Source organism: Rhinolophus sinicus, chromosome 15 (genome assembly GCF_057876585.1).
Source record: "Rhinolophus sinicus isolate RSI-liver-muscle chromosome 15, RSI-T2T, whole genome shotgun sequence".
NCBI classification, from domain to species: domain Eukaryota; kingdom Metazoa; phylum Chordata; class Mammalia; order Chiroptera; family Rhinolophidae; genus Rhinolophus; species Rhinolophus sinicus.
The window spans coordinates 50,716,138-50,739,422 of record NC_142515.1 but is presented as its reverse complement, the minus strand read 5'-3'; the positions used below and the strand labels follow the sequence as shown (position 1 = coordinate 50,739,422).

General features: G+C 40.4%; 1 protein-coding gene across 2 annotated transcripts in view; it reads left to right on the top strand.

Moving 5' to 3' along the window:
• Positions 1 to 5,962: 5,962 nt before the first annotated feature.
• The window catches only part of ANXA7 (annexin A7), a 33,925-nt gene continuing 16,602 nt past the window's right edge, over positions 5,963 to 23,285 (top strand). For both annotated transcript variants that reach the window (XM_074339580.2, XM_074339582.2), the window contains exons 1-3: positions 5,963 to 6,090; positions 20,058 to 20,112; positions 22,353 to 22,557. In XM_074339580.2, coding sequence (XP_074195681.2) covers positions 20,059 to 20,112; positions 22,353 to 22,557 — 259 coding nt within the window. In that variant the 5' untranslated portion in view covers positions 5,963 to 6,090; position 20,058. The remainder of the gene's footprint in view (positions 6,091 to 20,057; positions 20,113 to 22,352; positions 22,558 to 23,285) is intronic.

The window sequence follows — 23,285 nt, the reverse complement described above, 5'->3', positions numbered from 1 at the left end:
GAGGTAATTTCTAGCTATGACAAGTGAATAAATAGATGGTGATTTTGTAGATAGAGCATGAAAGTAAAACCTACTGGGTTTGGTTACTGGTTGTGATGGATGAAATGGGATATATCTATTAGAGTCTAATCAGGAGGCAGCATATAGTTAACAGATGACACAAAAATTTCCAACTTAATAGAATGGTAATGATAGTACGTAAAAGTCTAAATGCCTAGCTTCATAATAAATGCTGAGGGTTCTAAGATGGCTTTTGCCCTTTTAAAGTGTTTACAGTTCAATAGGAGAAGACTGACATAAGTAAGGGCAATATAATAGGGTTAGATTTCCTAAAGTCAGCAGATGATGTGAAAAAAAATTTTTTTTTTTCAAAACTACATTGAAAATCCCTTAGCACTACATTGGATTTCAACATAGCCTCCTCTCAACAGGTCTATCAGTTTTTCTTCCAGTACTGGAAACAAATCTCTGTTTATTTAGTGTATCACCAGATGAAATAGTTGGCTTGCGTTTTGGGGGCCCTGTTGTAGTCAATCAAATATCTATTGAATATTTATTACTAGTCTCGAGAGATATCGCTGTGCTCAAGGAGCTTACATGCTAGAGGGGGGAAACAAACAGGAAGCATGCAGCATTTCAGATGCTTTAAAGTGCTGTAAAGAAAATCAAACAGGGTAACGAGTGTGTATAACTGGCAGTCATGTTGATGGCAGTGGCTACTCGTGATGCTACAATGTTTAGGGAATAACTACCTTTCTGAGGCGATGGATGGCATTTGAGATGACAGTGGAGAACATTCCAAGCAGAAGCAATAACAAGTACAAAGATCCAGAGAATCTCTGGTGTGTTCGGGCATAAGCTTGGTATGTTTGGACAGAAAGCCACTTTGACCAGATTTAGTGATTGAAAAGAAAGGTGAAGAGGGATGAGATCAGAGGTAGGCGGGAGCCAGTTACATGGGGCTTAATAGACAATAGCTGGGAGTGTGGATTTTATTCTGGTTCCAGTGGGAAGCTATTGGACGAGTTTAATCAAGGGAATGATATGATCCAATTTATTCTTTAGATTACACAGGTGTGGTTTGTTTTCTTTAACCTCAGCACTATTCACATTTGGGGCTGAATAATTCTTTGTTGTAGGGGGCTGTCCAATGCATTGTAGAATGTTAAGTAGCATCCCTGGCCCATTTGGTACTGGTTCCAAATGGTACATTCCCCCGTTGTGACAACAAAAAATATCTTCAGACATTACAAGATGTCCCCTGGGGGACAAAATTACTCTCTTACAACAAAAAGTAGACTCTGACACAATGGAATGTTCACATTAGGAGAAGCATAATGGCTCCTGTTTCACAGGAATTCTGGAGCTCATGATCTTCAGAGGTGTCTTGTTTCGGTTTTGCTAAGTTTATGTGGTTGAATACAGATAAGTTAAATGCTCATGTGCTATGACTCCACTGTTAAATGTGCCATAGCAGACATCTATAAAAGGTTTAGTTGGGGGCAAAAAGGGAGTAGTTAAGTCTACCCAAGGGAAGGTAAGGAAAAGTGGGAGGAGGTGTGGAAAGTATTTGAAGCAGGAAGGAGATGGGCAATCTTTGAGTTTCTTAGTAGATGGATAATACTTTCTAGGCAGAAGAAACATGAAGAAAGGGCCTCTGACCCTGGAGGGCCTTGTATGTGTGTAGAGAGCCCCTGAAAAGTGTGTTTTTATATGAGCAAGAGTGACTCCATTTTGTGTGAGAAAGAGTAGCTCCATCTGGACACTTGAGTGCTGTGGAAATTCCCTGTGAAGATAAACAACCACCTAATGGACAGTGCAGCAGCTGCATGGACTGATAGGTCCCGTGAGGACTGATAAGGTGACGTCATATGGCTCTACGGAAGTCCTTAAGAACCCAGGACTTTGACAGCTCAGGGAGCCAGTCTCGACTGAGAGATGACCACACTTCTTCTGTGCTCTAAAAACCTGCTTGCTCCATCAGACTCAGACCGAACCTCTGCCAGAGCGACCTCCCGGGCCAGCCGCCCTGCACACCGGATTCTGATGGATTCTGGGACTGGTTCATTATCAAAATACTTTATTAAATTGTTATTGCTATGTTGATGGCCATATTGCTATGATTATGTTATGCTGTGATATAGATGTTAAGAAGGCTATTCCTCCCGCTGCATTTTCTGTGTGAATAAATGAGCTTATTGAAAGGCACTAGACCTGTGTGTTTGCCTTAATTCTCGCTCGAAGCCACAGCTACCGCGGAGGCCTCAGTCAGTGCCAGGTAGATCCTGGGGGTCTGAGAGCATCTCGGCAGTTTGTCCTTCTGACTTGCTGGAAGAGACTTCAGCACCGTCTGTGAGCCTAGCTGATGCTCCTGGCAGCATGTCAGGAAAGAAGGGTGAATTGAAAGGATGAAGTGGGAAATCGAGTGGTAGTGTCTGAAGAGGCCATTGGATATTTGGACCTATAGCTCAGGAAAGTGGGCTGGAAATAAGAGGTTGGAAAATACCCTCTTAAGGTGATAATTAAGGCAGAGGGAGAGGTGGGGATGAGATCACCAAGGGAGTGAACAAGAATAAAGACAGGTCTCTTAGAGAATGCTTAAATTCTGGAGGTCTCTGGGGGCAGATTGGATAGAAAGGCCTGTTACCGTGTTTTCCTGAAAATAAGCCCTAGCTGGACAATTAATATAAGAACTGGATCGGTTCTTATATTAATTTTTGCTCCAAAAGACACATTAGAGCTGATGGTCCGGCTAGGGCTTATTTTCAGGGAAACGGTATTTGCCCGGTAAACAAACTTGTAGAAGCTGGGGAATGAATGCTGGGTACCCAAAGTATTGTGCAGTTTTATTTAAATTTGTGACTCTCCTTAAGTACCTTCTACTTCTCTCTTCTTTTGGGGATATTTATATCTTGCTCTTCCCACTAAAAATTTTAATCTATCCTATCCCATTCCCTTGAAGAAGCTTTTGGGTAGAAAAGCATATAGAGTAATAGGTTGATGGGTCTCAAATGGTAGTTACAAAATATTCATGGGGATGTAAAGTATGGTATGAGCCTGCCGAGGAGACGAACGGTTCCTGAAGTGGGGAGTGAGGATTGAGAAAAAACAGACAAGAGACAAAGATGGGATCGGGAGGGCTAGCAGTTCTAATTAGACTGCAGCGCCTACTTTATTTTTCAGCTTTCTTTTATACACACAGAAACAAGAAGGTTACATAAAGCGGCTGAGGCAGCAAGTACAGATTAGTTACGTTTTCTCAAAGTTTGACCCTGACTGTCTTTATCTCTTTGGTAATTTCTCATCCCCAGAACAGCAGGTGTCTGTTTGTTCTTTATGCTTATCGGAGTTCCCCTCAGCCATCCTCCCAAACTCTGCTTGAAGTTACATTTTCTTAACCCTTAATGCTCCAGCTCCCTACAGCAAATATAGTCCACAATATTGTAAAAACTGTAGTGTCAGCTGGGTACTACTTCATAAATTATTGGGGGGATAACTTCATAAATTATACAAATGTCTTCATAAATTTTACAATGTCTAACCACTATGCTGTACATCTGAAACTAAAAAAAAAAAAATAATAACATAAATATCAACAATGAAAAAAATAGGCACGGGGATGTAAAATACAAAAAAAGAAAGAAAGAACCACCCGGAGGGCTCGTTAAAACTGCTAGAGGGGCCAGCCCGGTGGCTCAGGCGGTTGGAGCTCCATGCTCTTAACTCCGAAGGCTGCCGGTTTGATTCCCACATGGGCCAGTGGGCTGTCAACCACAAGTTGCTGGTTCAACTCCCCAAGTCCCGCAAGGGATGGTGGGCAGTGTCCCCTGCAACTAGCAACGGCAACTGGACCTGGAGCTGAGCTGCGCCCTCCACAACTAAGACTGAAAGGACAACAACTTGACTTGGAAAAAAGGCCTAGAAGTACACAGTTCCCCAATAAAGTCCTGTTCCCCTTCCCCAATAAAAAATCTTTTAAAAAAAAACAAAAAAAAACTGCTAGAGTTTGAGTCAGTTGATCTAAGGTGGAGCCCAATAATTTACATTTCTGTCAAGTTTCCAGATTTGTGGTCTGGGGACCACATGTTGAGAACCACTGTAAAAGGTAGCCAGATTTTGCTCTGAAATACAAACTTTCTTAATGGGTTTAAGATATTGGTCTGGGCCCTTGAAAATGCCTCAAATGTTTAACGCTAGTGTGTGTGTGTGTCAGATGATGGGGCTCTAGTGTGAAGGGAGCCTAGAATCACTACACAACTCCCTTCTGTCATGGTTTTGATTAGTATATCTCGAGTTTCGGCTATCTAGGAACTCCAATAAATATTAATCCATTTTACAGAGGACTAATAAAAGGCACCTCCTTTGTCCTTAGAAGATATCAGGGAGGATGGCATATACGAGGTCTGACCATTAAGTCCGCGAACTTGCCACGGTGTGCTTACATTGGCAGCACTGTAGAAACAGCTCGGGAAGGTTTCCTAACCTTGGTATATCAGTGTCTCACAGCGGTGTTTGTGTTGACATGTGGCCGTGTCTTGCTGAGTGGCATTCATTACTGTTGCATGTTTTTGTGTGCTGTTCTGAGAATGTCTGAGCTTGAATTAGAGCAACGAACAAACATTAAAATTTCTTGTTAAACTTGGGAAGAGTGGAAGTGAAATCAGGGACATGTTAGTCCAAGTTTATGGGGATAATGCCATGAAGAAAACGGCAGTGTACAAATGGATTAAATGTTTTTCCTAGGGGAGAGAACACTTCCTTGAGGAACAGAGGTTCAGGGTGGCCAGTAACGAGCAGAACTGACAAAAACATTGCAAAAATTAATTGAATTGTGCATCAAAATTATCGGTTGACTGTGAGAAGCATAGCAGACCAAGTAAACATCTATAGAGAAACAGGAAAATCTTAACTGAAAATCTTGGCATGAGAAAGGTGTGTGCAAAAATGGTCCTGAAGGAGCTCACTGATGAACAAAAGCAAAGGAGAGTCGAAGTTTGCCAAGACCTTTTGGAGAGGCAAGACAATGTTTTGGGCCGTGTTGTCACTGGTGATGCAACATGGGTGTACCAATACGACCCTGAAACAAAACGTCAAAGTGCACAATGGAAGTCAGTTCTCCATGACCAGAAAAATTCCGTCAGTCCAAATCGAGAGTCAAAATGATGTTGCTAACCTTTTTTGATATCAGAGGGATTATTCATTATGAATTTGTACCAACTGGACAGACAGTTAACCAAGCTTACTAGTTGGAAGTGCTGAAAAGGCTGCGTGAAAAAGTTAGATGACCTGAACATTTCACCAACAATTCATGGCTCTTGCATCACGACACTGCACGAGCTCACATGGCACTGTCTGTGAGGGAGTTTTTAGCCAGTAAACAACTGTATTAGAACACTCTCCCTACTCACCTGATTTGACCCTCAATGACTTCTTTACTTGAAGATAAAGGAAATATCAAAAGGAAGACATTTTGATGACATTCAGGACATCAAGGGTAATACTGCGACAGCTCTGAAGGCCATTCCAGAAAAAGAGTTCCAAAATTGCTTTGAAGAGTGGACTAGGCGCTGGCTTCAGTGCATAGTTCCCAATGGGAGTACTTGGAAGGTGACTATAGTGATATTCAGCAATGAGGTCTGTAGCACTTTTTCCAGGATGAGTTCGCGAACTTAATTGTCAGTTCCTAAGAGATTGAGAAGCTGCATCTGGCCTCCCAATCTGAGCCCTGATCTGCTACCCACCACTGAAGGGGCTCCGGGATTCTTCAGAACCGCTGCAACTTCTCAAGTGACCTGCTTGAGAGCCCAAACGGCTTTGGGGCTTGGTCCTTGGGATCGAAAAATGTGATACAACTGGTTGCTCCACCTGAAGGGCCATCTTCCCCACAGGTGGAGCTGTAGGGCGGGGACAAGGGAAAGCCCCAGTCCCGGTCCCGGGGCGGCGCCCTCCTGCCCCAGGGGCGTTCCCCACCGCGCTGGCGATCTTAACGGGCTCGCGCAGCAGCCCCCGCGCCCCGCCCTCCCCGGGCCCGCCCCCGGCTCCATCTTGCGGGCGATCGGGTTGGGCTGTGACGCTGCTCTCGGGAATCAGGTGAGGAACGGCGCCCCCTACCCTTGCCACCCCCCACCTCGTCCCCCTCGGCCATCCAGCCCGGTCCGCTCTGCGCCCCGCCGTCCGGGAGCTAGCGGGGCCCCAGTGTGTGTCCCCGCGCCAGGGGGCGGTGGAGGGGACTGTGGGCCTCCCGCGGCGGGCGACTAGATGTGCGCGTCTCGAGCCCCCGGCTGATCGGTGGGGGCTTTCGGGCGGGGGCGCATTGGGGAGGGATAGGCAAGGCGGCCGGCCAGCCGGGCAGGCGGGAAACGGGAAGTGCTGTGCGCGGGTTCTGTGCCGCTGGGCCTTCCCGAGATCAGAGGGAGCCGCGAGGCCCCGCGCACAGGCAGGTGGACCGCAGGTGGAGGGGCTGAGGCCGGAAGATGGTCCTGCTGGAGCGACCTCAGGAAGGCTGAGTAGGGAAACCAGCGAGCGCACCGAGAGCTAATTCTGGCTGGTGACTAGACTTTCCGGTGACACAGCAAATTTAGGGAAACTTGGGAAATTTGTGATGCGCTTAGTGAGCCCCTAAGATACAATGCACAAGCCTAAAATTGTACACTGGTTCGGGTTTATTATTCCTGGCAACCCTTTTAGGAAAAAGCATTGCAGATTGATTCCTATTCCATGAACAGCAGCAAACGTGTGCTGTTACGGGAAATGGCTGATGTCCACCATAAGGTGACACAGGGAAAGAAGTCGTCCAACTGTCTTTAAACTCCTCAATTTTGCCAGCTGATAGGGACCTGATCTGGTAAAGGCCGTCCTAATTAGATAATGTAATGAGTTAACTCTTAGGCAGGGAAGAAGTTTCAAGACTAGTACAGGTCAAGACTAATTTTGACCACTGCAAATTTAAGCCTCTTTTCAGCCCTCACCCGTGGTGACTGCCAGCCCTGTCCATACAGAAGACATGCCTCCATGTCTTTATACGAGCGCTTTTGGGGACTGATTTAAACGGTCCTTCCCAACCAAGAGGCAGGTTTTGGAAAATTGTAGTATCTGCTGTTGGCCATCCTCATTCACCCTTCCTGTTTCCTATTTGTTTCATAAATTTGCAACACTTGCCTCTTGTATTCTTGGGCTTCCTGCCATCTAGGAGACTCCCATAGTGAGACTCACCCCTTTTAGTACATGACTCACTGGGTGGAGATGATTTGGAGAACCAAGAATGATTTTCTAGTCTTTTAAAAGTAGTTGCTGACGGAGAATGTTAAAAAGAAAAGCTCTGGTTCACCAGTACAGTCTTGTTATGCGTTGGCCAAAGTTGAGTAATTTGTTGTCACCCTGGACTTGAAGCTTTTCACAAAAGCTTTTTAAATTTACCTTTTCAATAGATGATACATGCACAATTCTAAAAGAGTTGACAGTATATTGAAAAGTAAGTCTCATTATGCTGCAGCTCTCTTCCCTGGAGGCAGCCCCTGTTTTTCTATTTCCTTGAGAATACTTTCAGGAATATTCTGTGCATAATCAAGCAAATAAATTATTTTTTTACATATATGGTTGCTAATTATCTATGCAGTTTTCTACCTTGTTTTTTCCCCCCACTTATGACTTAGAGATGATTTCACACGTGAGTTAAAAAACAAAACTAAAACTAATTTTTGATAACTGCATAACACTTAAATGTATGGCTATCTATAATCTTTCTCTTGTTGATGGACTTTTAGATTGTTTTTAGCCTTTTTCCATTACAAACAGTGCTGTAATGAATAGCCTTGTACATACATATGTTGCATTTGTGCAAGTATTTCTATAAGATACATTTCTGGAAATAGAACTGCGTTCTAGTCCTTTATATAGTTACATTCTTCAAAATGTACCCAAATTCACTTTCTTAAAATTGCTTTAAGTTTTCTCATACTTGTATACAGATAGTCTTTATTTTCATTCTGTTTTACAACTCTTGTTGACATAATTCCTCTAGGCTCTTCAAGGAAAGATTTAATGTGGTAGCTAAAGAATGTAGAAATAGGACTTTGTCATTAGAACTATTTCTGAGATTTAGAAATTTAAATTGCCTTTAAAATGATTAATTTCTCTAAATTATTTTCTGATTTTTTTTCCTCCTTCCTTTTGACCCTGACCTCTTTTGCCCTTGATCTAACTGACTGTTCTTAGATGCTGTTGTCTGTCCCTCCTTTACTCCTTATACCAACCAGGCTTAGAGAAGAAGAAAGCAAAAAATGATTTCGCTTGTTCCTCTTTTTACATCCAGGCCTTGGGTCTCAAATGATTATTTTAGAACTGATTGGGTCAGTTTTCTTAATATCTTATTACATTTCTTATTAACTTATAATTTTGATTCAGTATATGCCTATTCATTCTCAATTTAGCAAATTTTTAGCTTCTGTGCTTATGTCATAAGGGATACTATAATAACTCAAATTTATTCTCTCATTTCTCCTTACTCTGTACTCAAAAGACAGGATATTTTTTCCTCCACCTTTCTGTCAGCACCTAGGACAGAGCTTATTACATAATGGGTTTTCATAAATGTTGAATTGGATTTGTTTGTTGTCTTGATATAAAAGAAATACAAATCATTCATAGCCATAATGGGGAGAAGAGCCAAAATACATATTGAAAAAATTAGCAAATTAGATGGTAGATCCAGAAATGCCAAAATAGGCTAGGACCAAAATATGATTCACAGGCCAGCATCATCACATCATCTGGAAGCTTAGTTAGAAATGCAGAATCTCAGGCCCCATCTCAGAACTGCTGAATCAGAGCCTGCGTTTTAACAAGATGTCCCAAGTGATTCACAAGTTAAAGTTTAAGAAGTACTGCTTTATCTAGTGCGTTGTTCAAAGAAGGGAGAGAGAAGATTTGAGCAGGTAAGTGGGGAGAGGTGAGTGAGCCCAGGCTTGAGTTATCCTTAACTGATCTGGCTTAAGCAGAGGCATGTTGAGAGTAGTTCAAGTGGTAGAGATTTCACACTGTTGGTAAGCGATAACGTGAATAGATAAATTGGAGCCAGTATTAAGGAGACCTAAATGTCAGGACGGTGAATTTTCATTTGATACTCCAGCAGTAGTCATTGACGAGTTTTGACCTGAACAGTAATATGCTGAAAGAGCAGCATTTTCACAATGTTCATCTAGTGATGGTGCTCAGAAATATTGGAAATGTGAGAGTATAAGCAAGGATGTAAATGGAAAAATAATTCTAGTAAAATAGGCATCAAGTGATGAAAACCTGGTCTAAGGATATGGCCATGAGAATAGAATTGATTGAAAGAATAGGCGAGGCATTTCGAAGGAAGAAGAAAAATATATTGGGTTACTTACTATACTGGAGTAATAGGTAATTTAAGTAGTGGTACTATTGACGGATGTGGAGTATTAAAAGTGACCTGGTGGGGAATGGTGACTATTTAATTCCACACCAATACTGAAAGCCTAACTGGCTTCTATCTTAATCTGCCCATTCTCATTTCTGTTTTGATGATAGTCTGTCTTACAATTATGCCCCACCTTTTTGCCTTGTACATGACTTTATTCTACTTTACTGCCAGTGTGTCTAGTACCTTTTAAAACCTAGTTTAAACCTTCGATAATTCATTTACTCTTCAATCTTAATACAGTGTTTTATAGTAGATGCTAAATAAATGATTATTAACTTTGTATAGATATATTTGCCAGTATATTATATCTGATAAAAGTTTTAAAAATTGGATCAGACTTAAAAAGGGTATTCTTTTTAATGTGTTTTTTCTCTATTGTTTATTTGCATTTGTTTTATATTAATGTTTAGTGTTTTTATCAAGTGCAAAAGGCATATAAATTTGTTGGTGTTTTTTTGGTTCACTCTAGCTCCATTTGTTTTATCTAAGCTGTCTTTTTTTTTTTTTTTAAGCAACTTCTTTATGGAAAAATTTAAACATGCAAAAGTGGACAGAGAAGTGTAATGAATCCTCACGTACTCATTGCCCAGCATAAACCAGTATCTAGTCAGGACTGATCTAGCCTCGTATATGCCCACACAACCCCCTCATATTATTTTGAAGTGATTCCCAGACATCGTATCATTTTTATCTTTAAATATCCAGTGTTTATCTCTAAAAGATGAGGATGCTTTAAGAAAATCATAATACCATTATCACACCTAAAAACATAATAATTTTTTAACATCATCAGATGTCCAGGTTATTGTTTGCATTTCCAAATGGAAATGAGCTCTTTTTGAAGAAAATAACTTTCAAACTCGCTGGTGCAGACTGCAGTTCCCAAAAGATACTTCTGATGTTATATTTGCCGTTCAGAACACTATCAAATCTTGATGATCATATATTATTACAGTATAATCAATGTATGAGTGCCTCTTTAATCCCAGACTGACTGCATTGTACCACCCCATTTACCTTCTTTTGCCATCAATCAGAGAAAGTACACTAATTTTAAAATTAGTCTAATAAAATTGGAAAGGTAAATCTCCTGAAGTGCATTAGCAAATATTGGTGAAATGTGGTGAGAGGTATTTGCACAAGTCTATTCACTGCAGCACTGCAAAAGACTGGAAATAACTTAAATGTCTGCTGTTCAATAAACTATGGTACCTCTACACAATGAAGTACTATACAATTGTAATAAGGAATGAAGACTATATACTGCTATGAATGGTCTCTGTAATAAGAGAAAAAAGCCAAATAAAGAAACAGTGTCTCTGTTGGCTACATTTTATCTAAGAAAGAAGTGGGGATACAAATATATACAAATAAGCTTAAGCTTATATATTAAAAAAACAATAGATGGATAAACCATAAAAATAATGGTTACATATAGGAGGAGGGAATGGACAAACATAGAAGGTAATATCTTTCTGAATATATCTTGTTTTATAGATTTGACTTTGGACCAAGAAAATATTTTACATAATTGTGAAACAACACTAAAATTAAAAAAAAAAAATTATTCTTAAAACTCAAAAGCAAAATGAAACAAATGGACCAAATAGGTATTAAGTTGATAGCATAACTACACAGGAATTATTTTAGATGTCTTTGAAATAGTAATCCGACCATGCATTTATAGTGGGATGTATCACAGTGTAATGTTCTGAATATTTGTATCACCCCTAAATTCATATGTGACATCCTAATCCCCAAAGATGATAAATTCAGGAGGTGGGAACTTGGGGAAGTGCTAAGATCATGAGGCAGAGCCCTCATGAGTCAGATTAGTGCCATATAAAAGAGGCTCCACAGGGATCCCTCCCCTTCTGCCATGTGAGGACACAGAGAGAAGGCCCCAACTATGAACCAAGAAGAGGGCCCTCTCCAAAGAATTCGATCGTATGGGTACCTTGATTTTGGTTTCACAGCCTCCAGAACTGTGAGAATAAATTTCTGTTATTTATAAGTGGGCCAGTTTATGTTATTTTGTTACAGCAGCCCTTATAGACTAAGAGACCAAAAACAAAATTGCAAAAAAGATTTTTAAATTATTTTTAGTAATCATGTTGTCAGTAACAATGTAGGTATTTGTATTAATTTCCTATGGCCGCTATAACAAATTATCACAAACTTGATGGCCCAAGACAACAGAAATTTATTCTCTCTCAGTTCTGGAGGTCAGAAATGCGCACTCTATCACTGGGCTGAAATCAAGGTGTTGACAGGATTGTATTTCCCTAGGAGGCTCTAGGTGAGAATCTGTCCCTTGCCTTTTCCAGTTTCTGGTGGCTGCCAGCATTCTCCAATATCTGCCTTCGTGGCCATGTTACCTTCTCTTCTACTGAATCTCCCTCTGCCTCCTTTTTTTTTTTTTTTTTTGTAGGATACATATGACTGCATTTAGGGCCCACTTGGATAATCTAGGATAATCTTCCCAGCTCAGGAACTTTAATCACATCATGTTTGCAAGATATGGTAATATTCATAGATTCCAGGGATTAGGATGTGAATATCTATTGGGAGGCCGTTATTCAGCCTATTGCAGTATTATATTTCTGAAACTCAAATACAGCAGGATAAAGGAAGTAGTTATGTTAATGTCATTAGGAACTAAGAATTTTAGTCTATGGGAAAATACATATAAATACAAAATCAAATCAGTTAAATAAAAACCCTGTAATCCTAATTTTTTTGGTGTATTTTTATTTATTTTTTTAAAGATTTTTATGAAAATATAGCTAACATACAGTATTTTATTAGTTTTAGGTGTACATCATAGTTATTCAGCGTTTATATACCTAAAGAAATGATCACCATAAGCCCAGCAACCATCTGACACCGTACCATACTATCACAGTATTGACTATATTCCCATGCTGTACATTGTGCCCCTATGACTTACTTGTTTTGTACCTGGAAATTTGAACCTTTTATTCCCCTTCACCTTTTCCCCTGCTTTTTAAAATTTGCAATTACAGTTGATGTTCAGTATTTTATATTAATTTCAGATGTACAGCATTTCTAAGAAGTGATCCCCTTGACTAATCTAGTACTCCCCTGGCACTATACATAGTTTTTACCATGTTATTGACTATATTTCCTATGCTTTACATCTCCATGACTATTTTGTAATGACCAATTTGTACTTCTTAATGCCTTCACCATTTTCACCCTGCCCCCCAACTCCCCTCCCATCTATCACCCCGATAAATCTAGTACCTATCTGATACCGTACATAGTTATTACAAAATTATTGACTATATTCCTTATGCCATACCCTACATCCCCATGACTACTGTGTAACAACCCATTTGTACTTAATCCCTACCCCTTTTTCACCCCCACCCCCCCAACCCCAGTCCCGTCTGGCAACCATCAAAATGTTCTCTGTATCTATGAGTTTGTTTCTGTTTTGTTTATTGTGTTCTTTAGATTCCACCTATAAGTGAAATCACATTGCATCTGTCTTTCTCCATCTGACATTCTCCACTCAGCACAGTACCCTCCAGATCCATCTATGCCACTGCAGATGGCAAGAACCCATTCCTTTCCATGGCCGAACAATATTCCATTGTATATATGTACCACCTCCTCTTTATCCATTCATTCATCAGCAGACACCCAGGCTGCCTCCACATTTTGGCTATTATAAACAATGCCGCAATGAACAATATGGATGCACATGTCTGCTCGAAGTAGCATTTTGGGTTTATTCAGATAAATACCTAGAAGTGGGATTATTGGGCCCTTCTTTATGTCTTGTTATAGCTTTTGTTTTAAAGTCTATTATGTCTGGTATAAGTATTGCTATGCCAGCTTTTTGTTTTGTACTGATTTTTCATGAAATACATTTTTCCCATCCCTTTACTTTCAGTCTGTGTGTGTCTTTCAATCTGAAGTGAATCTCATGTAGACAGCATATGTAAGGGTCTTGTTTTCTTATCCATCAGCCACTCTATTTTTTCATTGGAGCATTTAATCCATTTACATTGAAAGTAATTGTTTTTTACTCATAGACACAGACAATAGTTTAGTGGTTACCAGAGGGTAAGGGGGATCAAATATATGGTGATGGAAGGAGAACTGACTCTGGATGGTGAACACACAATGGGATTTATAGATGATGTAATACAGAATTGTACACCTGAAATCTATGTAATTTTACTAACAATTGTCACCCCAATAAATTTAAAAAAAAAAATTGGTTTTTTTTGTTGTTGTTCTTTTTAAACCTTTTTTTTTTTAATTGGGGAATAATTGGGAACAGTGTGTTTCTCCAGGGCCCATCAGCTTCAAGTCATTGTCCTGTAGTCTAGTTATGGAGGACACATCTCAGCTCCAAGCCCAGTCGCCGTTTTCAGTCTTTAGTAGCCCACCATCCCGTGTGGAAATTGAACCAGCAGCCTTGTTGTTGAGAGCTCACACTCTAACCAATTGAGTCATCTGGAAGCTCAGTGGCAGCTCGTTGTCTTCAGTTTAGTTGTGGAGGGCGCAGCTCACTGGTCCATGTGGGAATTGAACCGGCAACCCTGTTCATAGCTTGCGCTCTAACCAACTGAGCCATCTGGTCAATCAAAAGTAATTGTTGAAGGGCCGGCCTGGTGGCTCAGGTAGTTGGAGCTCCATGCTCCTAACTCCGAAGGCTGCCGGTTCAAATCCCACATGGGCTAGTGGGCTCTCAACTACAAGGTTGCTGGTTCAACTCCTCAAGTCCTGCAAGGGATGGTGGGCTCCGCCCCCTGCAACTAAGATTGAACACGGCACCTTGAGCTGAGCTGCCTCCCAGATGGCTGTTGGTTGGAGCGTGGGCTCTCAACCACAAGGTTGCCAGTTTGACTCCCGCAAGCGATGGTGGGATGTGCCCCCTGCAACTAGCAACGGCAACTGGACCTGGAGCTGAGCTGCGCCCTCCATAACTAAGACTGAAAGGACAACAACTTGAAAGCTGAATGGCACCCTCCACAACTAAGATTGAAAGGACAACAACTTGACTTGGAAAAAAGTCCTGGAAATACACACTGTTCCCCAGTAAAGTCCTGTTCCCCTTCCCCAATAAAATCTTCCCAAAAAAAAGTAAAAAAACAACAACAAAAAAAGTAATTGTTGATAGATGTGTAGTTATTGACGTGTTGTTATTCATATTTTATTTTGTTTTATTTTTTTGTCTTAAAGAAATCCCTCTGAGATTCCTTGTAATTCTGGTTTGGTGTTTGTGAATTCCTTTAGCTTCCCCACCCCCCATCTGGAAAACTCTTTTATCTGTCCTTTGATACTAAATGATAGCTTTGCTGGATAGAGTAATCTTGGTTGTAGGTCCTTGCTTTTCATCACTTTAAATATTTCATGCCAAGCCCTTCTGGCCTGCAAAGTTTCTGTTGAGAAATCAGCTGACAGTCTTATGGGAGCTCCCTTGTAGGTAACTAACTACTTTTCTCTTGCTGCTTTTAAGATTTTTCTCTCTGTCTTTAACCTTTGGCATTGTAGTTATGATGTGTCTGGGAGTTGGCCTCTTTGGGTTCATCTTGTTTGGGACTCTGCACTTCCTGGGCTCCCATATCTATTTCCTTCACCAGGTTAGGGAAGTTTTCCAATATTCTTTCTTCAAATAGGTTTTCAATTCCTTGCTCTCTCTCTCTCTCTTCTCCTTCCGGTACCCCTATGATGCTAATGTTGGTATGCTTCTTGTTTTCCCAGGGGCCTCTTAAACTATCCTCATTTTTTGGTTTCTTTCTTTTTGCTGTTCTGTTTGGGTATTTTATGCTACTTTATCTTCAAAATTGCTGATTTAGTCCTCTGCTTCATCTAATCTATTGTTGATTCCCTGTAATGTATTCTTCCTTTCCATTATTGTATCCTTTATTTCTGACTGGTTCTTTTTTATGGTTATCATCTCCATTTTTATGCTTCCTAGCTCTCTGTTGAAGTTCTCCCTGAGATAATTGAGCATTCTTATAACCAGTGTTTTGAACTCTGTGTCTGGTAGATTGCTTGTCTCCATTTTGCTTAGTTCTTTTTCTGGAGTTTTGTTCTGTTCTTTGATTTGAGACATGTTTCTTTGTCTCCCTATTTTGGCTGCCTCTCTGTGTTTGTTTCTATGTATTAGGTAGGACTGCTATGTTTCTCATAGCAGATAGAGTGGCCTTATGTAGTAGGTTTGGTGTGGGGCTCTGTGGTGTAGTCTTCCTGCTCACCTGAGCCAGATAATTCTTATGTTTGCCTTTGTGTGGGTTGTGTGTGCCTTCCTGTTGTAGTTGAGCCTTGGTTGCGGTTTGCATGTAAATGGGAGAGACTGATCCTTGGGCTCATTGGTTGTTAGGACTGGCTGTGACTTCAGTGGAAGAGCTGTCATTCAGGGACTGATCCTACAGAGCAGGATTCGCTTTAGCAGGGCACTGTTGCCTGCCAGGTGTGCCCTTTGGGTGTGTCATTCCCACAGGTAGCTGAGTGTTGCTCTGGCTGGGTCTGAAGCTATCCCCTGGCTGTGCCAGCCTCAGGGCCTCCTTGGAGGGGCCCCGCTGCAGGCCAAGTTCAGCCACAGCCTGTGCCCTGCCCAGGACCACCTGGCATGAGCTACAAAGCAATCCACAGATGGCTGCTGCCTTGGAGGTGCCTCAAGAGGCCAAGCCATGGACTGAGATTGGCTGTCGCCAATGCCGGACTTAAGGCTGCTCAGCCAGAGGTTTGGGACATGCCAAAGCTAGATGCTACTTGTTTGAGTTTTGTGAACCTTTGAGAGAGTTTAGAAGAGTCTGCAGCATGAGCCAAAGCAGGCCATTTATATGTAAAAGCCACTGGACATGGCTTGGGTTGGCCCAAAAGTTGGGTGGGGCAGGGTCTCAGGGAATCAGGGTGAAAGAACAGTGTTAGCCAGGTTGATGGAGACTCAGATATGGTGGCCACCTGCGTGTGCATGCTGGGAAGGGAGAGTGCTCAACAAAGAAACGGTGGCTTCTGCCAGCTTTCCCTTCCAGAGAAGGCTGCCCCTCCAGCCCTTACTCTGAAGCCAGACAATTCAGTTTCTCCCTGTATGTTCCTGCTGCCTTTTGAGCTGCTGTCCCTGCACTGGACCCGAGAACAAGTGGGTCCAACAGTGAATAAGTCCTTGTGCAGGCTCTTTAAGAGGAGCTCCTGGGACTGCAGTCACTCTGATCTCGCTCAGCCACAATCTCGGCTGGTTTTCGCAGCTACTTCTCTCCCCGGTACTGAAAACCTGGTCTGGGGAGCCTGGTGTGGGGTTGCGACCCCTCGCTCCTCCTGGTGGGGGACCTCTGAAGCCTAGATTTCCCTCCTGATTTTTAATGGTCACATGCAGTGTGGGACCAGCCCTTTTTGTGTCCCCACCCCTTTTACCAGTCTCAAGGTGGCTGCTTCTGTATGTCCATTGTAGGGCTTGCATTCAGCTAGACTTCAGGCAATTCTCAATGATGGGTAATCTCTAGTTTAGTTGTAATTTTGATGTGGTCATAAGAGGAGAGCACAGCATTTACCAATTCTGGCATCTTGGCCAGATCAGGTGTCCCTATAATTCTAATTTTGAATTGGAACTATCAGTGAATGTTTTCTTTAAAAAAAAAAAAAAAGATTACTAGCTCCATCTCACACTGAAAAAGGCCTAGAAATAATAATCCACTTGCAGCAATGAACACCATTAGTACTACCCAAGATGTCATTTCTAAACTCCCATCATTTCCCAGTAAGAGTGATCAAGGTTCCTTGGAGATAGACTAATTCCAGGTCTGAGACAAGAAAAGTACAAGATGATTCTGGGATATCTTAGAAAAAATGGCAGGGAAACTATACAAGATGTCTGAGATTATGTCAAATGACTCATTGGGCAATATAAAGAGGCTCCCCTTGGCCAAAGATGGGAGAAATTGAGTATTAATCAAAATAATAACTCCAATGGATTGAAATATATCAAATAGGTTTAAATCCTTGAATTCATATTGATACTTCAAAATTTGTATTAGTCATCTTGTATGCTATGAAACCAACTCATTTTAAAAATGGATAAATGAAGAGAGAAAAAAAATCAAACATCATATTTTTCTTATACGGAAAACCACGCAGTTAAGAAGGGGAAATTTCTTAGGAAGTATCAGATAATAGCTGAAGAATGAATGATAGACTTAAATCTAGGTTGACCATCAACCACAAAAAAGAGACAGCCGATTATTATGTGTTTCCTGATGTCGATACTGTATACAAAACACCTATGCAGTCAGTATTCTTGCCAACAAGAGTAACCTGAATCTCATCAAGCTTATAGATCTGACTACTGACTTATAGGAAATAACTAGTAAAGAATTTGTGGATATTCAGTCATCAAAATTCAGATAATGTGAGATTTCAGGACAAACTGCCTGATTTCTTCAACAAATAAACTGCAAGGAAAAAAGAGAGAAGAGGCTTCTAGGCTAAAAGAGACTTAACAGATATATGAACAAATTTTTAAACTACAGTATTGGTAAATGGCTATGGTTTAAAAGAGTTCTTGTCTTTTTACAGATAATATATTGAAGTACTTATAAGTAAAGCAATATGATATCTGGGGATTTGCTTTAAGATAATCCAGGGAAGGGGCTTTGGGATACAAATGAAATAGGATTAACCATGACTTGATAATTATTGAAACTAAACATGAAGGTTACATGGACATTCATTATATTAGGTTGAATCCCAAGAAATGTTTTTGCATGTTAAGAATAGTTGAGTTTTAGTAATGTCATGTAGTTTAACCTAATACTGTTCTCTCTACTTTTATATGTTTGAAATTTTCTATAATAAACAAGTACAAAATAAAAAACAAAAAAATAAAAATATTTAAAAGACAATTGGAAATTTTAACACTAACACATTGATGTTGTGGTTATCCTTTTTTTATTATTATTAGTTTCAGGTGTACAAAACAATGTAATAGTTAGACATTTCACCCCTCACAAAGTGATAGCCCCCGTCCACCAATCTATTGCCCCTCTGACATCGTATATATCTATTACAATTCTGTTGACTATTCTCTATCCCGTGACTGTCTATATATTAAGTTATAGTTGACATGCAATATTATTCAGCTTCAGCTGCAGGTGTACAATGCAGTGATCAGACATCTACACCATCCATGAACTGGTCTCCCTAATAAGACATGTGCTCATCTGACATCCTACAAAATCTTTACAACATTATTGATTATATTTCCCAAACTGTCTTTCATTTCCTCTTGGCAATATAGTAGTTACCAATTTATGCTATCTAATCCCTTCCCCTTCTCTCTCATCCCCACCCCCCTCCCATCTAGCAACCATCAGTTTTTCCTGTATATTTCTGAGACTATTTCTGTTTACTTTGCTCATTTATTCTGTTCTTTAGATTCCACATATAAGTGAGATTATATGGTATTTGTCTTTCTCCGATTTATTTTACTTAGCATAATGTTCTCTAGGTCCATCCGTATTGTTGCAAATGGTAAGATTTCATTCTTTATAGCTGAGTAATACTCCATTGTATAAATGTACCACAGTTTCTTAATGCAGTCGTCTACCAGTGGACATTTTGGTTGTTGCCATGTCCTGGCTATTGTGAATAGCGCTGCAATAAACATAGGGATTACGGTTATATTTTTTAAATGGCCCTGTTAATTTTTTAAAAAGTTATGTTTTAATATACAGGGGGTGTATTTTTGGGGGGTGCCAAAAAATGTATACACATTTTAAGAAAGGAAAAACCTGTATTAAAATTGTAATAATATATACTGATAACAAAAGATGATACAAGGCATGTGTATACATTTTTTTTGGCACCCCCACTATACTGAAGTATATATAGGTTAAAATGATAGAATATCTGGGGTTTGCTTCAAAACAGTCCAGTGGAGTTGTGGGAGTGAGTGAGAGTATTGAAAAACAAGATTGACCATGATTCGGTAATTACTGCAACTGGGTGATGAGTCTGGGGGTTTCTTATACTATTATCTTTACGTTTGAATAAGTTTGAAATTTTCCATTATCAGAAATTTATAAAAATAAAGCCAGGGTTTAATCCAAGTATGTGTGACTACAGAATGTTAACTCTTAACCATTATGCCATTGTTTGCCATAATGTGGTTACATCACCATATAAGGAAATTTCTATGGCATGTAGAAAGTATTTTAATATTTATTCGTTGTAATATTACCTTCTCTTTGTGGCAGGAAAACTATCGCAAGTTTCCCATTTATGGAAGTGATATAAAGCAAACTTTTAAAATTGGTTTAAGTGAAAAATTAATTGGCTTAAAGAAAATATTCCATAAATAAATAGTACCTGTAGTACTCAGATATGAAATACATTGTATGGTACAAGGAGAATACAGTTGGAACATTAGTATGGTATACTGACTCCATGGTTACAAATGGTGAAATGAAGAAGCATTTTATAAGCTTTCCTTTTATCCCTAATGTCCACATTTGAATGTGAACCAGACTCCTTTGAAAGAAGGTGTATTTTGTATAAAACCCTAAGACAATAGATATCTTCACAGGCCTTAACCCTTGTAAGAAATTAAAGAGAACATTTTTTATTGTTGTTACAGAATGTCATACCCAGGCTATCCCCCGACCGGCTACCCACCTTTCCCTGGATATCCTGTGAGTATTGCAACTTATAATACTAAAATAGCTTATGTCCTTGGAACAGGTGTTATATAGGACTAGCCCAGGACAGCAAGCGGATATGCTAGAGCAGGGGTCATAAACTGAAGTGCCCCGCGGTACTTAATAGAATGAGCGAAGGTGGGTGTCATGGGGGAACTGGAGGGCACTTGCTTCACCTATGAAAACTGGTAGCTATTCAGCTTTAGCCTGATGTGGCCCTGCAGGGAGGCAGACCCAATGCTGCTAGATACTCCATTTCTTTAAGTAAAGGGAGAAACCTGGATTTTATGTGAAATTGCCCATATTTTTAAAATTGGGAAATTAATTTTTTTAAATGTTAAATGCTATATGAGTCAATAAAACATGTGTAAGCTGAATTCATCCCATGAGTTACCGGTTTTTGACTTTTGCGTTAGAACGTTTAAAATAGTTAAGAAGGGCTTGACTCAGAGATAACAAATTGCAATGGATTAGTGGGCCCTGGATTTGTAGTTCTGAGAGTTTTAATATTTGGAGCACATTTCACAGATGTGCCACCACGTTCTCCCTCGTTGATGTCTGTACTACTCTGAGGGCTAAACTCATACATAGCTGAGGCACAGGTGAGAATCATTTCCATTTTCTACTCATAAGTATGGAGGGCTTCTTTCTAACTGAGAATAGAAAGAGGGGCCTACAGGTTAATGATAATGTGTGTATCCTTATGTAAAGTGAATACATAGTTCTTCTGAATTTAATCATAGGAGAGATGAGAATTATGAATATGTTCCCAGGTCCTTATGTTCTAAACTAGACTCTGGCAACCATTTCAGTCAGTGTAGGCTAATTGCTGAAACAGATATCCCAAACATCCCAATGACTGAACACAATAAAAACTCATTTCTTCAGTCTCCTGGAAGTCAGTGTGGGGGTGGGGACAAGGCTTTGTTCCATGTAGTCTTTCATATTCCCAGGTCCCTTCCAGGTATTGGCCATCCTCTAATGTCTAGGAGTCCTCTCCTGGATCCTCTGATTCCAGCTGGCAGATGAAGGAAAAAAGAAAGAGAGAGCATAGAATATTAGGCAGGAGGTTTTTAGGGGCCAGGTTGGAAGTGGTGTACATTACTCTGTCCACATTCATTCACCAGTATTCAGCTATATGGTCCCACATAACTGCAAGGGGCTCTGGGAAATGTAGTCTAGCTTTGTGGCCAGGGGGAAAGTTTAATGAACACATAACAATTTCTGCCACATTAGACATTGTCTAATCTGAACTGATGTCCAAAATTTCATACCCCATGTGTGACTCAGGTCACCCTTTGTTTTTTTCCTATTATGCAACAGGTCCAGGTGTGTTGCAAGAGAGCCATGAGTTCCTTATTTTAGGTTAGAGAAGTAGATCTTTCTCATATTTTAGGTGCTAGGAAATTGAAGGAATTAATGAGCTTTGTTAATTCTTCCTGAAAGTTTGGTAAGAGTATGGTTCTTACTTGCAAATAGAGAAACAGATCCATCTTGCCTGACACAGGTAGAATTAAATTTAACTGAGTTGTGACGAACAAGTGTCCTGACAAATGTAATATACTGATAAACTAGTATAAGATACCAAGACTTCTAATGGGGCTTTTAATATGTAAAAGAATAAGCTAGACCTTAACATTTATCTATTTGTTCCTTTTTTATTTTTTTATTTTTATTTTTATTATTTTTATTATTTTTATTTTTTTAAGATTTTATTGGGGGAAGCGGAACAGGACTTTATTGGGGAACAATGGTCAAATTGTTGTCCTTTCAGTCTTAGTTGTGGAGGGTTCTGTTCAGCTTCAGGTTGTTGTTCTTTCAGTCTTAGTTGTGGAGGGCGCAGCTCAGCTCCAGGTCCAGTTGCCGTTGCTAGTTGCAGGGGGCACAGCCCACCATCCCTTGCGGGAGTCGAACCGGCAACCTTGTGGTTGAGAGGACAGGCTCCAACCAACTGAGCCATCCGGGAGCTCAGCGGCAGCTCAGCTCAAGGTGCCGTGTTCAATTTTAGTTGCAGGGGGCACTGCCCACCATCCCTTGCGGGACTCGAGGAATTGAACTGGCAACCTTGTGGTTGAGAGCCCACTGGCCCATGTGGGAATCGAACCGGCAGCCTTCGGAGTTAGGAGCACGGAGCTCTAACCGCCTGAGCCACCGGGCCAGCCCATTGTTCCTTTTTTAGATGGGTCATATTTCTCTTTGATGTCATTCATTTGAAATTCTTTCTGATTTTTCAGCCTGCGGGTCAGGAGTCATCTTTTCCCCCTCCGGGTCAGTATCCTTATCCTAGTGGCTTCCCTCCAATGGGAGGAGGTGCCTACCCACCAGGGCCAAGTAGTGGCTACCCAGGAGCTGGAGGCTACCCTGCCCCTGGAGGTTATCCAGCCCCTGGAGGCTATCCTGGTGCCCCACAGCCAGGGGCAGCTCCATCCTACCCTGGAGGTGAGTTATGGGTCATGGAATTCGTGATGATTTGGGGTTGCTACAGCACGTTTTCCTCCTCTCCTTTATCCTCTTTATTCTGCTTGTGTTGTATGAGGTCAGAGTAATGCTTAGCCTACTTTATACCTTAAGACAAGTACAGAGCTGGTAAGATAGAGGGATAAAGTTCCCAGGGGCCTGAAAACTGGGAGCAATCTCAAAAATTCTGTTGTGAAAGCAATTGGGAGAAATGTCATGATAATAATAACAATTTGATTATTTGTTATCTTAAGAAATGATTAAGGCATTTCAATTAGCCTGATTGTGATAGGATAGCTTTGTCCAAAGGTTAGCAAAAACACTTGGCACCTGTGTACTAAGTGTTAGTAGGCAGATAATTGAAGTAAAATTTTTAAATTTATGTTTTAATGGGGAAAGAGTTGGTAAGAAATTGAATTTAGATAAATGAACTTAGTAAAGTAGCAGGATATAATATTAATATACAGAAATCAGTTGCATTTTTATACACTAGTAATGAAATATCAGAAAGAGAAATTAAGCAGTTAGTGGAATTGTAATAGATATATATAATGTCAGAGGGGCAATAGATTGGAGGACAGGGGTTATCACTTTGTAAGGGGTGAAATGTCTAACTATTACATTGTTTTGTACACCTGAAACTAAAAAAAAAAAAGGAAAAGAAAAGAAAAAAAAGAAAACAATCCCATTCACAATTGCATCAAAAAAAA